Source organism: Enhydra lutris, unplaced genomic scaffold (genome assembly GCF_002288905.1).
Source record: "Enhydra lutris kenyoni isolate GAN:26980312 unplaced genomic scaffold, ASM228890v2 scaffoldscaffold85, whole genome shotgun sequence".
NCBI classification, from domain to species: Eukaryota; Metazoa; Chordata; class Mammalia; order Carnivora; family Mustelidae; genus Enhydra; species Enhydra lutris.
Window position 1 is genome coordinate 290,774 of NW_019154169.1, and position 15,053 is coordinate 305,826.

General features: G+C 39.3%; 1 protein-coding gene across 1 annotated transcript in view; it reads left to right on the plus strand.

The window, feature by feature from the left end:
• The first annotated feature begins 3,592 nt into the window (after positions 1-3,592).
• LOC111161556 (URI1, prefoldin like chaperone) overlaps positions 3,593-15,053 on the plus strand; it is a 75,598-nt gene continuing 64,137 nt past the window's right edge. The window contains exon 1 of the mRNA XM_022525297.1: positions 3,593-4,023. Coding sequence (XP_022381005.1) covers positions 3,889-4,023 — 135 coding nt within the window. The 5' untranslated portion in view covers positions 3,593-3,888. The remainder of the gene's footprint in view (positions 4,024-15,053) is intronic.

Sequence of the window (15,053 nt, forward strand, 5' to 3'; positions counted from 1 at the left end):
TTCTAATTATTGTTTCTTCTGTGAATTGGCTTTACATCCTTATTTTTTGGTATGCCTTATGATGTTTGTTGAGGGCTGGGCATTTTGAGTATTATTATGCAGTAATTCTGGAAATCCAATTTTCCTGCTCTAGGGATTGCTGAGTTTTGCTTGCTGGAGTTTGCCACCATTTATTTAGTGATTTTCCAACTTTTTTTTTTCAAAGTGTATACCTTGGTATGTATAGTCATTGAAGTTTCTGTTCTGTTAGCTCTGCAGCCATTCAGTGATTTGACAAAGATTTCCTTTAAAAAAAAAAAAGTGTTCGGTCCCTTTAAATCTTCCGGTAGATGCTGGTAGGGGAGACTGCTACAATTCCAGAAGGCTAAAACCCAGACTAGCCTTGGTGCTGTCTCCACCAGTCTCTCAGGGAGCTGGTAGACTGACTGAAATGCATAACCCCATAACATTCATAACAAGGATCTTATTCCTCATCCTGGCATCAGCCGACCATTCCGGGAATGTTGGCTGCCAATCCCACAGCTGCATGGTGGGGTGGGGGCTGAGGAACGGGGCATGGCAGCTGGCTCTCACACCCCCTCCCCACCACTATCCTCTTACCAACAGTTAGTGACCTCTTCCTTCATTATGCACTCTCCTGGTTTTTTTTTAATCTGTTCAGGTTCCAGAGTTGCCAAATAGTTGACTCTGAACTGTTTCCTGTTTTGAGTTATAGAAACTAGATGTTGTTTTGGTGAAGGAACTGTTCCCTGGGTCTTCTACTCCACCATTTTGCCAGATGTCTTCCCGAATCACACTTTTTTTTTTTTTTTTTTTGCATAAGTCACTTTAAGTTGAATTTCTGTCACTGGCACCTGAGAGATGGGAGCAAACTGCAGCAACTGCCATGCTTGTTGCTATGTATTTTTCAGATTTAAGGAAGATTTCATCCTCTCCATGGAGGGGAAGCTGAAATGTACAAAAATCTCCACCTACTACAAGGATTAAAGTGATCAGCATCAACTCTAAGGATAAGCAGATGAAGTACTAGGGGAGCTTCTTGGAGGGGTGATCTTTTGACCTGCAGGTTAGGGACAAACTTCCCACAGAATTGTAAGAACCTCATTCAACGTCTGCAGCCCTCCACTGACTCCAAGATCCATGGACTGTTCTGGGGCCTTGCTTACCTCATTTCCCCATGCCCAGTGGAGGGCCTGGTACATGGAAGAGGGTCAACAATATTTGCAGAAATTTCATTTTTTTTTATTGAAGGTATTTTGTGGTGGCTGATGTTCACCTGGATGAGTGATTATAATGTGAAGGGTTTTAGGTGGGTACAGGAAGTTTTATAATTGTGATCACCATTATTCTTCAAGCCGACCCTGAAGCAGGTATCACTCTAAGACTTGTTGTACAAATTAATGAAGTTCAGAAGGAGGTTAAGTGTCTTGCCTAACGCTTATCAGCAACGCAAGTGGCAGAGTTGGGATCACAACTTGGGTCTGTCTGGGTTTATAGTTCAAGATCTTCTGCTGTCACTTCTGGGTTCTAGGACCTAGTAGAAGGAAGCAGCAAATTTCACAGAATGGCTACCAACTCTCTGCTCTCATGGAGATGGTGTTCTAGTGTGAAGAGAAGGGGACCAGTATGGAAGCAGATCAGATACAAGTAAGAATCCTAAAAAGTGGTAAGTGCTATGAAAATTTTAAAAGCGAGGTGCTGGGGGGTGCTTGGAGGAGAGGGGAGGGGCTTCTATGGACAGGGTGTCAGAAAAGCCTCTTGATTTGAATTGAGGCTTGCGTAATACAAAGGAGTAGACCATACAAAGATCTGGAGTTACAGCAGGCAGAAAGCTCAGCCAGTGCCAAGACTTGGCGTCAGGAGAAGGGGGAAACTAACTGTGGTGGGTATGAGTGGCAGGGGGCTGGCAAGGAAGTGGGGGAGGTGGGTCAAGCAGTCCAGAATTCTAGTAGGATGTCTGGATTTTATTCTGGTTGCAGGGGAAGTCATGGAGGGCTCAAACAGGGAGAATGACATGATCTGGTTATTTTTAAAAGCTCCCTCAGGCTGCTGAGCTGAGAACAGATTGGGGGAGCATGAATCAGAGTCTTTGGCTGCTAGTGATAGAAAACCTGATGCAAACTGCCTTAATCAGTCAGGAAATTTACTGGTCTCTTTAACCAGAAGTCCAAAGGTAATGCAGATTTCAGAATTGGCAGATTCAGCCCTGAGTCAAGTGCTGTGACGTAGGAGAACTCAACTTCTGTCTCTTGGCTCTGCTGACCACAGACTCAACTTCATTCTGAGTCTGGGAGGTGTCTAGGCTGTCTTACTAGACCTGAAATACTCACCCCCATATGCTTTGTACTTCCCCACCAAGGGATGGGTAATTTTTTTTTTTTTCCTAAATGGAAACACTTCCAAAGAATGAGGGAGAACTTTTTCAGAAATCTCCAGAAAACCTCTGTTTGTGAAGTGTCACATGCCCATTCCTGAATCAGCCACTTATTGGGAAAATGCATTGTCTTTAGACTGGAGCTGGGGGTGGGTCAGCTTCCCACAGGAATAGGAGTCATGTGGTCTGGGGCTGAACATCTGAAGGAGGGGAGATCAGGTGGGCATTTCAGGGGACAAGAGTGGAAACAAGGAGGCCAGAGAAAACTCTACAGTGGTGGCTGAGGACAGAGACATGATGGTGGAGCTGGAGAAGGTGATATGAGCAGTCAGATTCTGGCTCTTTCAAAGGTGTTGATGTTGGATATGCAATGAGGAAAAGAGAGGAATTAACATTGACCATTTGCCCAAGTTTTCCTTCTGTCTTCCTTTGAAGCAAATGGGAAAAGGGTCTGTCTGGACTGGGGAACAGGCCAGGAGAGAGGGAAGAGAAATAGAGCAAGCAGGCACACGAAGGTGTAAACTGCAGGTAACTCCAAGCCCATTCCCATCTGTACAATGCCGAAGGAACAGGATCTATCCATTCCTGTTAGGAATTGGAGCAGAGGTGGTTGTTAGGCCAAGGCCAATTCCAGCCAGTAAGCATTAATTGGGTGCCTACTGTGTACAGAGGCCCTAGGAGAAAAGGGGCATAGTTCTGAAATAAAAAAAAAAGAATGGGCAGAGTTATCCTTGAAAAATCTCTTAAATAGTCCAAACACAGCACTATATTAATACAATCACAGTAATTAATACACGGCAAAATATAATTGCATATTTTAATTCATTAAACAGGCACAGGGAAGAGTTGACTTTGCTAAAATTAAATGTCCTAACGAAACTGCTTTGGTGCATAAATTGAGCCCCTATCTCCAGACGCAGCGCTAAGCGACTGGAGCACGGAGGATGAAAGGGCACAAGAATAAGACAGCGCTCATCTCCAGGAGTACTCTCTGAGCGTCAATGCCGCTAGAATGAAAGCTTCCAGAGGGCTGCAACCCAGCTCAGCCTAGGCTAAGCCTACTCCAGCCGCTACGCTCCCTCACCACGTGACTCGCCCCGGGGGGCGGAGCCAAGGGAGGAGGTTACGCACGCGCTTCCTGACGTGCCGCGCGGGGCGGGGCGAGAGGCGGAGCTTACGGGGGAGGCGCGGAGGAGGCGCGGCCGCCACAGGACGCCTGTCTCGGCCCGGCCACCGGACAGGCGCCTCCGGCTCTCACCGGCCCGCCTGCTGCTTTCAGCCCGCGGCGGCGGCGGCGGCGGCGGGCGGCATGCGCGTGTGAGATGCGGCCGCGGGCAGCCCGGACGCGACCAGCGGCCGCCGCGGTAGCGGAGAAGGCGGGCGCGGCCTCCTCAGCGCCGGGCGCGCAGTGCATGAGGGCGAGCACGCGGGCTCTGGGCAGCCGCCGGCCACGCCGCCTCCATAAACATTTGTTTAGGACTCGTTCGCCCCGCTGAGACCGCGGCGCCCCCGCCATGGAGGCCCCGTCCGACCCCGGGCCCCAGGCCTCGGCCTCGGCCTCGGCCTCAGCCTCAGCCTCAGTCTCAGCCTCGGCCGCGGCGCCGCTGCGTGCCCCGGAGGTGGCGCGGCTCCGCGAGGAGCAGGAAAAGGTAACAGGCCGCGCTCCGGGCCCCGCGCTTCCGCCGGTGGTCTCGGGAGGCGCCCATGCCCCCTTTCCCGGGGCTGGGACCCTCCTCGGGGTCCGATCTCCCTCCCTCTCGCCCGCCTCGGCGGGCCCCTCCTGCCGTCTGTGGGCCGCAGCCTTCTGGTGTGGGGCGCAGCTCCATCCTGACCCCGTGCCGCGGGGGAGCACAGCCTTTGGGCCTGGAGAGTGAAAGTGTTGGGAGAAACTTTTGTCACGTGCTTTTGTTGTCTTTTGTCTGGAGCCCTTTGACCTTCGAGGGGAGGGAAGGGATGGGGGAGAGGGAGGTGACAATCTGTTTAACTGGTCTAAGTGAGGTTTTAGACGTTAGGAATGCAGCAGTGCGTGGGAATTTTGTGGGGTGGGGGAGGCGGTTAATGGAAGTGCTCACCCTATCAGCTTTTTAAAAAAACTGTTGCTAAAATGTATACTCTGTTACTCTTTATCTGATCGCTTTTAGAAGTTTTATTAGGTTTGTAATGATACCCTTTATGTGGAATTCCAGCTTTGTTGTTTAGTTTTTGTCAAAATAGGACGCTGTTTTATTACATTTTAACTTCAGTCGTATCATATGTGAGTTTTAATCTGCCAGTGTAGAGAGAAGAAAGTTTTGCATTTCCTTATGGGATTGTATATGAAAAAGTTTCCCCAATTTAAGACATACAGTGTTAATGTTTAATTTGAGATCCCCCCCCCCCTTTGGATTCTGTAGCATTTCAGGTTCAGGTGATTTGCTGAAAGTTTGAAATTCTTTGACAAGCAGCATTAATTTACTTAAAAAGGTCCTAGGCCGTTTTGGGAGTATCTTGGTTAAAAGCGTTGGGAAGTTGTTTCAAAAGTTTAACAGTGGGACTCCCTAACTTTTTCTGTTGAACATTCCTGTATAAAAATGACTACTTATATAGGTATGTAAATATACTCAGTTCCGCGAGATGAGGGACTTTTGATACAACCTGAAAAATCCTGGCTTGCTTGGAAGCTACCTGTCAGGATGACTGTGGGAATCTTTCCTACTTTGTTCTAGTTCTAAATTATTTTATGCATTGTATTTCCTTTTCTGACAGCCATTTTTTCCCCCTAGTGCCTTGTACAACTGCTGAGTTTTAAACTTGGCTGTTTTTTTTTTTTTTTTTTTTTAATCCAACAAGTGTTGTGTATTTAAATTAGAAGACAGTACTGGATCTTATTATTATCATTTTTCTTTTTTGGAAGAGAAAAAAGACCGCTCTTCCTGAGAAGAATTTATTCATTTTTTGTTCAAAACTATTTACATTTTTTGTTCTTTCAGGAAGTGTGAAATAGAGCCTTAGAAGGTGTTGTTCCCATCGCCTTTAGTGTATTCTGTAGAGAGATTACGCTTGTCTGTTTCATAGTATAATGTGCACAATGCTGACTTGATATGTTTTCTTCTGTTTGTCATGGTAAAAAGAGATATCCTTAGTTTTATTCCGATGTTAGTGTGGCTGAAATACAAAGGATACATTTTGGGGTGCTCTGAACAGCTTTCTGGTATAGTATTCAGTTACATTTGAAGACTGCCTTTTCAGTTACAGTCCTGTGGGAACCGAAATAACTATTTTCAGTAGACATTGACTATGTTACCAAATTACTTTTCTGTGTTGTGTTAATGTTTTGGCACATAAAGTAAGCAAGTGCATGTGTGTCATGGGTATGTAAATCATTCCCAGTTGATGATAAAGCCCTTCCCTAAATAGACTACACTGTATTTTAAAGGATCTGTTTCTGTGAACAGGAGACCCATAATGCCACAAAATATGTTATGTGGTCAGATAGCTATACTTTAATTATCGTTTAGTATAGGAAAACTTTACCTAGTAAAAATTAAAAATTTTTGTGAGGGATTTTATTTAGGCTTTAAAACCAACCTGGCCATAGTACAGTAATAATAGAAGTGTTGGGACAGTCTTAGAATGAAAAAAGGAAAAATGTCATTGTAGCTTTGTATTTGTGTGGCACTTAGTATTTTTTTTAATATAAATCCAGTTAAATGTGCTTTAGGACTTCAGTTTTTCCAGTGGTTTTTCCAATGTGAGAGAGAATTAACACCTGAAGATAGTGATATGAATGACTCTGTGTGTGTGTGTGTGTGTACACGTAGCTAGTAGGCTTTAGATGCAGAGGAGAGAAATTAATTCATTACATACAATGGATACTTTAGATTTAGGGCATTATTTTTCACTGGGAGCCTTGTGTGAGAAAGGCTGCCAGGTACTTTGTGGTTTAAATGTTGGCTCATCACTAGTTTTTGTTTGTTTGTTTTTGTTTTTTTTTTTCAAATTCAGCTAAGAAGTATGACAAGTTGGTTCCTCTCTCTGTTTTTCCCTTGTTTATGTTTGGAGCACTGGATAATAAGACAAAAAATTACTGACTGAGGAAAAAAGACAAAAGGAGGGGCATAAATGAGCCACAGCCCTGACAAATGACAACATCTGTACTAAATGGACAGGATCAAATATTTTAACATTGTTTTCATACATAGCATCAAAGCTGAAACATTTTCAAAACTTTTTTTTTTTTTTTAGTTAAAGCGTCTTTTTTGTTCCTTTTGATGTAACAAAAAGACATGTACAGAAAGGTTCCCTGCAGCTTTGTTTATAATAATGAAAAATTAAAAATCCAACAATGAAAAATTAAAAATCCAACATTATGATATTGATTAGAACATGACAGTATGAGGAGCTTTTATGCAGGCATTTAAAACTGTAGAGCAGTATGTGTAGGGTGGTTACAGTTACATTTATATGTATGTAACTATTCACAGTTTATATAGGCAAACACCATTACATGTTCTTAAAGCACACAATTTCATTTCTTATTTTAGCTAAAAGTGAGTGAAATTGGGTGGGATTTTAGCTCTTTCAATAAAGGCTGTTGATAAAACTTATTTAAATTAATTGTAATGAAAACTGGAATGTTGTATCTTTAATTGCTAAATATATTCTGGGCCTGAAAAATGGCTCTTGGCTAGTTGGAACACCAGTTAGTGTGGTTTATTTTCTTGGTTATTCCAGAATTGATAAGTATAATTTAATCAAACATCCATTCCCCAGTTGATTTCCTTTTTTCTTTATTCCTTGGAGGTTTTATTTGCTCTTAATTCTCTGTCAGGAGATTACAGGCACAAGAACTTGGCTCTTTTTTTTTACCCCCTTCTTTTAACTAAATGCGGTTTTACCAATGACAGTGAAATATTTGGTGAAAAAATGTGAGCTACTTTGGAGCCTCTTTAGACTGACCTGTGTGCCATATAAGTTATGATCTAGGACTGTAGTGGGCTGTTCTAGGGAAGTTTCCTCATGCTTAGATCTTGTTAAATTTAATTCTATCTTCGAGTTGCATTATGTTGAAATTTTGGTTTCTTGGCCAGGGTAATATTTCTATGATATTTGCATTTTATATTTCCAGATATTATTACCTCTATTAGCAGAATTATTGACATTTTATTGTTTTATTGAAAAAAGTGGTATATAGTATTGTTTTCATAGGTTTATTTGTAGGATGATAGTAACTTTGGAGAATTCATGAGTATAATATTATTATGATTACTGCTGAGTGGTCTTATACTTGTCCATTGGAATTTGGAATAATTTTTGCTTTCCTGATAAAGAACCTGGATTCACACTAAATATTTCAAATTTTTCATAAAGCAGAACAACTAATTTAACTTAATGGAGGGTTTTCATATTTCTTCTGATAAACTGAACTGCACATAGTTTAAGAAACTGTCAGCCTTGTCCCCAATACAACAGCTGTTCTCTCTAAACCCAGAATCCAAGCATGTAACTTTTCAACCAGTACTGAGCACTACTGCATGCCAGGCTTGTATCTGCCACACACAGGCACATGTCTACTACATTTCTCTGCTGAGGACACAGTAATGAACAAAACAAAGTCCTTTTATGGAAATTACATTCTGGTGGTAAAGGCATGGAATAGGCACATTTAAAATGTCACGTGGTTTGTGATAGGTAAAACTAGGTAGAAAAGAAAGTTTTGGCAAAGGAGTGTATGTTCGAAAAGAGCTTTCTAGTCAGGGCAGCCAGCTCAGAATGAATCATGGTGAGAGCTGTGGCAGGCCATTGTAAGGATTTTGGTTTTTATTTTTATGAGATGAGAAGCCATTGGAATGTGTTTTGAGAATCATACTGATCTTAAATTATAAGCATCCATTTCTCAGGTGTGGAGAAAGGGATAATGAGATCGGCAAGTTGTATCATGTATCATGAAAATTCTGTGTGCACTAGGCTGATACTAGAATCTTCCTTGACTCAGTTTTTCAGGTGAGCAATTTGGGTGGTTAGTACTTTTTGCCCTGAACTTCTAGTGGGGTTTTTGTCTTCAGTTCTATCTATGATGCTTGTTTTCCAAAGTGGTTATACCAACTTACACTCCTTGTCAGCAGGGGTGAAGGCTCCAGCTGTTGCATGTTCTCAGAGACCTTTGATAGTCTAAATGCTAGACATTTTAATATTGACTAATAGGGTTGGTCACCTTTCCAAATAGTTATTGGCCTTTTTTGTTTTGTTTTGTTTTGTTTGTTTCTGGTAAAATAACTTGCTCTTCTCTTGTCCATTTTCACTTGGGATGTTCACCATATTCTAATTAGTGCATAGCAGTTCTTTATGTACTTTTGATATGAGTACTTTTTAAGGAATGCTTTGTAAGTTTCTACTCTAGTCTGTGGCTTGACTAACAGTCTGTAATGCTGTCTTTTGATGAAGAGAAGAAATTCTGAATTTTAACCATCCTTTATGATTGGTGTTTGTGTGTGTGTGTGTGTGTGTGTGTGTGTGTGTGTGTGTGTGTGGTCTTGTTTTTAGGAAGTCTTTCCTACCCTAATATTCTAAAGATATGCTCTTATCTTCTAGCTTTGTTGTTTTGCCTTTCATGTTTAGATCTACAGTCTACCTGAAATTGATTTTGTGTATAATGGGGGATTGAGGTCAGGTTTCATTTTTACCATTCCTAGTTGCCCCATCACTATTTATTGGAAAGATTGTCCTTTTTCCATTGCATCATTGTTTTTGTCATAAAGAAGGTAACTTTATGGGTCCATTTCTTGACTCTGTTCCAAGGGCCTGTTTGTCTTTTCTTGCAAACCTACACTAATTATTATAGCTTTGTAAGTCATCTTGATACCTGGTAGTGTAAGTGTTGTTGTGATTCTTCAGGATTGCCTTATTTTATCCTTCCAGTTGTTATGCTTTTTATTTTTCTTGCCTTTTGCACTGGCTAGAATTTCTAGTGTAAGGTTGAATAAAAATGGTGATGATGGTGGTAGGTGTTAGGGGTAAACTTTCAAAATTTCAGTCAATGTGATGTTTACTGTGGATATTTTTAGTATTTACTTTTTATCAGGTTAAGGAAATTTCCCTATATTCCAAGTTAGCTAAGAGTTTTTCTGAATGGGTTTTGAATTTTAGGAAATGCTTTTTCTTCTTTCTTTCGTTCTTTCTTTCTTTCTTTCTTTCTTTCTTTTGTTTAATAAAGAGAGGGAGGGGGAGAAGGGAGAATTTCAAGCAGATTCCATGCTGAGCACGGAGCTGGCAGGTCTCAGTCCCATGACCCTGAAATCATGACCTAAGTGGAAATCAAGAGTCAGATGCTTAACATATTGAGCCATGCAGCCGCCCCTAGAGAATGCTATTTCTAAATTGAGTTTTATAGGTAACTTATTGAAGACTGTGTTTGATCTTTCTAATGTTGGGTTCTCTCTCTCCCCGCTTTTTTTCCCACTTCTAAGAAAGGCAAGGTTATAAGTTTGTTTATAGCCAAAGGTATATTTTTTAAGTAAATGAGTTTTTAGAACTAATTACTTGTGAATTATATTTTATTTTAGAGAAACTTGTTTTTGTTACTGTTATTAGCACTTACTGTCATGCCAGTCATGTGCCGTTAGAAAAAACAAGTTTGATTTTAGTCTTTTGGAATTTCTTAGTAAACATTATGCTACAGTATTTCAAGAAACAAACAGACAAACAAACCCATTGTCATTATATTAGGCCTCTCCAGAGTAGAGTGCAAGGCAAGAATAGTTCCAAAAAACTGGTGGGGAAAGGGAAGAGGAGGTGCAGAGTCTATGCTTCAACCATAAGTGCTTGATTTTGTCTTTTCTCATCTAATGTTTTTAGTATGGGCTTAAAAATCTTATAGCTTGTCTCATTCTTTCCTTCATCTCCAGATTGATGTGAGTCTCAATCTTTTTAGTTTGCCCTAGGGTAGTGTTTGTTTCGGTGGGGGACAGTTTTTCTTATTTAAGCTGTTAGGTTTATTTTGAAAAATTGTAAAAGGACAGAAAAATTTAAGGAATAGTTTAGAGTATCAATAATATTTTGTACCATTTGATTTTTCTTTATATGTCTATTCGTTTTTCTTTTTTCCTTGTTGAACTATTTGAAAGTAAATTGCAGACATTATCATGTCTCTAATATTTAAGCTCATATTCTTTTAGGACAAGGTCATATTTCTACATAAACATAATATGTTTTTTTCACACCCAAGAAATGAACATTCGCACACAGTGTTATTATTTAATATACTCAGATGTCCTCAGTTTTTCTAAAAATGTTTTTTATAGCTCTCTTTCCATCCAAGATCGCATTTGGCTGTCTTTCCCTTAGGCTCCTTCCATCTATAATAACCCCCTTGCCACCTTTCCTCTTTATGAATTTGGTATTTTTGAAGAGTTGACAAAAGTTTTGTTATAGAATGGCCCACAATTTGGAAATGTGTATTGAATAAAATCATGAAAAAATAGTTAAACATTTATGACAAGAATACTACATAGATGATGATAACTTCTCACTGCCTCACAGCAGGAGATACATGTTACTTTATCTCATGATTGGTGTTGCTAATTACTTGTTTAGGGGGGCATCTGCCAGATCTTCCCACCATAAAAGTACCCTTTTCCCCTGTGTAGGATTAAGTGCTTTAAATGCTAATAATGCCTGAAGATTCTACATACCCTGTTCCCCAACAACCCTTTGCCATGGGTATTCCTTGCCTGAATTAGTTATTATATTAATGTTTGCAAATTAGTGATTTTCTAACCATCTATGTTGATAGCTGGCAGTTTTCTGTAAAGAGCCTCTTCCCCTCTTTTACTATTACTATAAACTTTTTTTTTTTTTTTAACATTTTAGTGTGTGATAATTTGTCATTATTCCTTGGTGATGCTTAAGTTGTTACAGTTTGGCCTTTGGGAGCCCCTTGAAGCTAGCTAGCTCTTGCATCCTTTTGGCATGTTCCATAATTCCTTGATGATTACTCTGGTTTTGGGCACAAGATATTTGGGCACAAGGTATCCCAGGCTTACCTTGTAGTATTCTTGCTTGAGTCCTGAAATTGACTATTTCTTCAAAGAGCCCTGTTTCTTTTTAATGAGAAATCGTTAGAGATCAAGATCTGGGCTCCAGTATTGCTCACTGCTACTGGGGTGTTAATTTCATCAAGGCCTTTCAGTGGGTAGTGGAAATATATTATCTTTCAGTATATCAGGAAAAATAGTCATCATGTTTTTCAGGTCCTAAGTCCAAGGGATCCTTTTTGCTTTTTATTTTTTGAAGTAATTACACATAATTTACAGAAGTAAGAATAAGGGGTAGTGATAATCTTATTAGCTATTTTAATAAGAATTTAAACATTGCTATCATCTTTGTATTAAGTAAATTTTGGTATATAAAGATCATGTGAGATTTAAGAACACTGCCACATGTCCTTTTAGAAAAATGGGATAATCCAGGTTCTTGCTGCATGCTATTACTTGATGAAGTTCTTGTTGAATGACTAATTGGATGGGAATACTCTCTTTCCTTTGTGTTCTTAGAAGTGTATCATTGTTCATTCATTGATTTTTTTTTTTCCTCCTCAATTCAAGTCAGTCATCTTTTATTCAACATCCACTATATTCAAGTATGTATAGTTTTCTTCCCAGTTTGTATGGTTTGTTCTAGGATTTAGGGAGATACAAGGATAAACCATTACATAATCTTTGCTTTCAAAATTCATTTCCAGTGCTACTACTTCTCCTCCCTCTCCCATTCTCTTGAGTCTCTGACCTCAAGAAGCTTACTTAAAAACCTGTAGGAGTGAAAAAAGAAATAGAATTTAGAGATCTTTTATTTCAGCAATCTTATTTATTGTGATAAAATACATACAAAGTAAAATTTGCCACGTTAATCATTTAAGTGTACATTTCCGTGGCATTAAATACATTCACTGTTTTGCAGCCGTCACCACTGTTTATAAAGCTTTTTCAATACCCCAAACAGAAAGTCTGTAACCATTAAGCAGTATCTCTCATTCTCCTCTCTTGAGCCCCTGGTTACCTCTAACCTACTTTCTGTCTATATGAATTTATCAATTCTTGATATTTCACGTAAGTGGAATCGTATGATCTTTGTCCTTTTGTGACTGGCTTGTTTCATGTAGCATAATGTTTTCAGGGTTTGTCCATGTTGTGTATTACAGCCTCATTTCTGTTTATGACAATAATATTCCATTGTAGGTATATACCATGTTTTGTTTATTTGCTCATCTCTTGATGAATACATAGATTGTTTCCGCTTTTTTGCTCTTGTGAGTGATGTTGCTATGAACATTGGTGTACAAGTACCTGAGTCCTTGTTTTCGGTTCTTTATGGTGTGTACCTGGGAGTGGAATTGCTGGGTCATATGGTAATTCTTTGTTTAACCTTTTGAGGAATGGCCAACTATTTTCCACAGCATTTGCACAATTTTACATCAGCGCATGAGGTTTCCTTTTTTTTCCACATCTTTGCCACACTTACTTTTCATTGTTTTTATTTTTTTAATTAAAAAAAATTTTTTTTGTTTATTTGACAGAGATCACGAGTAGGCAGAGAGGCAGGCAGAGAAAGAGGAGAGGAAGCAGGCTCCCTGCTGACCAGAGAGCCTGATAAGGGGCTCAATCCCAGGACCCTGAGATCATGACCTGAGCTGAAGGCAGAGGCTTAACCCACTGAACCACCCAGGCACCCCCTTTTCATTGTTTTTGATTATAGCTATTGTAATAGGTGTGGAGCTATCTCATTGTGGTTTTGATTTGCATTTCTCTAGTAACTAAGGATGTTAAGTATCTTTCCGTGTGTTTATTAGCCATTCAGATGTCATTTTGGAGAAATGTCTATTCAAATCCTTCCTCCATTTTCAAGTTGGGTTTTTTTGGGTTGTGCTACAGTTCTTTATTCTAGGTATTAAACCCTTATCAGCTATGTGATTTGCAAATATTTTCTCCTATTCTATAGGTTATCATCTCACTTTCTTGATAATGTCCTTTGTACACAAGTTTTTAATTTTGATGAAGTCCAGTTTATCTATTTTTTTCTTTGGTTGCTCATGCTTTAGTGTCATATCTAAGAACAAAATTGCCAACTCGAGGGTCATGAAGATTTATACCTGCTTTCTTCTAAGAGTTCTGTGGTTTTATCTCTTATATTTACATCATTGAGTAATTTGAGTTACTTTTGTATATTGAGTTAATTTTGTATATTGCCTATTGTTGAGTTTGAAGAAATTTAGGATTTTGTCATCTGAAGATTCATAATCTGAGATTTGACTTATATTTATATTATCATTTTTTACCTTTGTCTAGTGCAAATATGGTAACTACTAATCACATGTGGGTACTAAGTTTAAAGTTCAGAATAATTAAAATTAAATAAAATTAAAAAATTAAATTTCTTAGTTGAATTGACCACATTTCAGATATTTAATAGTTGTACATTGTTGCATTGGAGAGTTCTGATTTTAAAGCTTAACCCACTGAGCCACCCAGGTGCCCCTTGAAGCTTTTCATCATGAAAGAAAATTCTGTTGGACAGCACTGGTCAAGAGAGTTGCTGTTTTTAAAATTCATATTCTAATTTGTTTAATAATTGTGAAATGTCTTCTCCAACTTTTTTTCTCCTTGCCATTATGGACAGAAAATGAAAATTTCTGAATTGTCAACTGTTTAAAGCTAAAAACAAAGCTAAAAACAAAGATAGTGTCTCTTGGTCTTCATACTTATTTTGAAAGATGGTATAGTACTTTGGACAGTACAATGAGAAAACAAGAAAGACTTTCCACTATTGATTGCAGTATCCTTCTAGGTGATTCCGTGATTCCCCCCCCCCATTTTACTGTATAATTCTTTTTTTAAAGCATAGTTAGGAAAAATTAGTAATCATGAAGTATAATTACTAGGGTGATGAAATAACAAGACATAGGAAAAATACAGTCACTAGGATCCCATAATGTACCTTAGACTTACAAAAAGGTTCACTGTACCAATATTTGTAAGATGAAATGAGTTTTAGTCTTTTAATAAGTAAATTTTTTCTTTTTTTTTTTTTTTTAAAGATTTTATTTATTTGACAGAGAGAAATCACAAGTAGGCAGAGAGGCAGGCAGAGAGAGGGGAGGAAGCAGGCTCCCCGCGGAGCAGAGAGCCCAATGCGGGGCTCGATCCCAGGACCCTGAGATCATGATCCAAGCCGAAGGCAGAGGCTTTAACCCACTGAGCCACCCAGGCGCCCCATAAGTAAATTTTCTTAAAGGAAGACCTTTAAGAAGTCATAAAATGTCAGTCTTTGCAAATAATTAGAACTACTCAGAAAAGAAAGTTGAAAACAAAATTATTTGGTGGATCCTGAAACTTTCCATTCAGATCATTACCACCGGGTGGTTCTTTAACTTTCTGCCATCTGTATTTGAATCTCCCTTCTTCCATAGTAAAAACCTGGGTTCTCAGCAACATCTTCATTTGTTCATTTGTTTTATCCTACAATATACCCAAAATAGTTTTAGAATTACTACATTAATACCATTGCTAACAGCAAACCTGTGAAGTGAAGCTCAGGATCTCCTTGCAGTTCCATTTGTTCTTACAGAATTAACCTCCTTCCGGGTGTAGAGTTAAGATACTGATCTCAAAAGTGCTTGAATTATTATTACTTTTTCTGTGCAGTTATC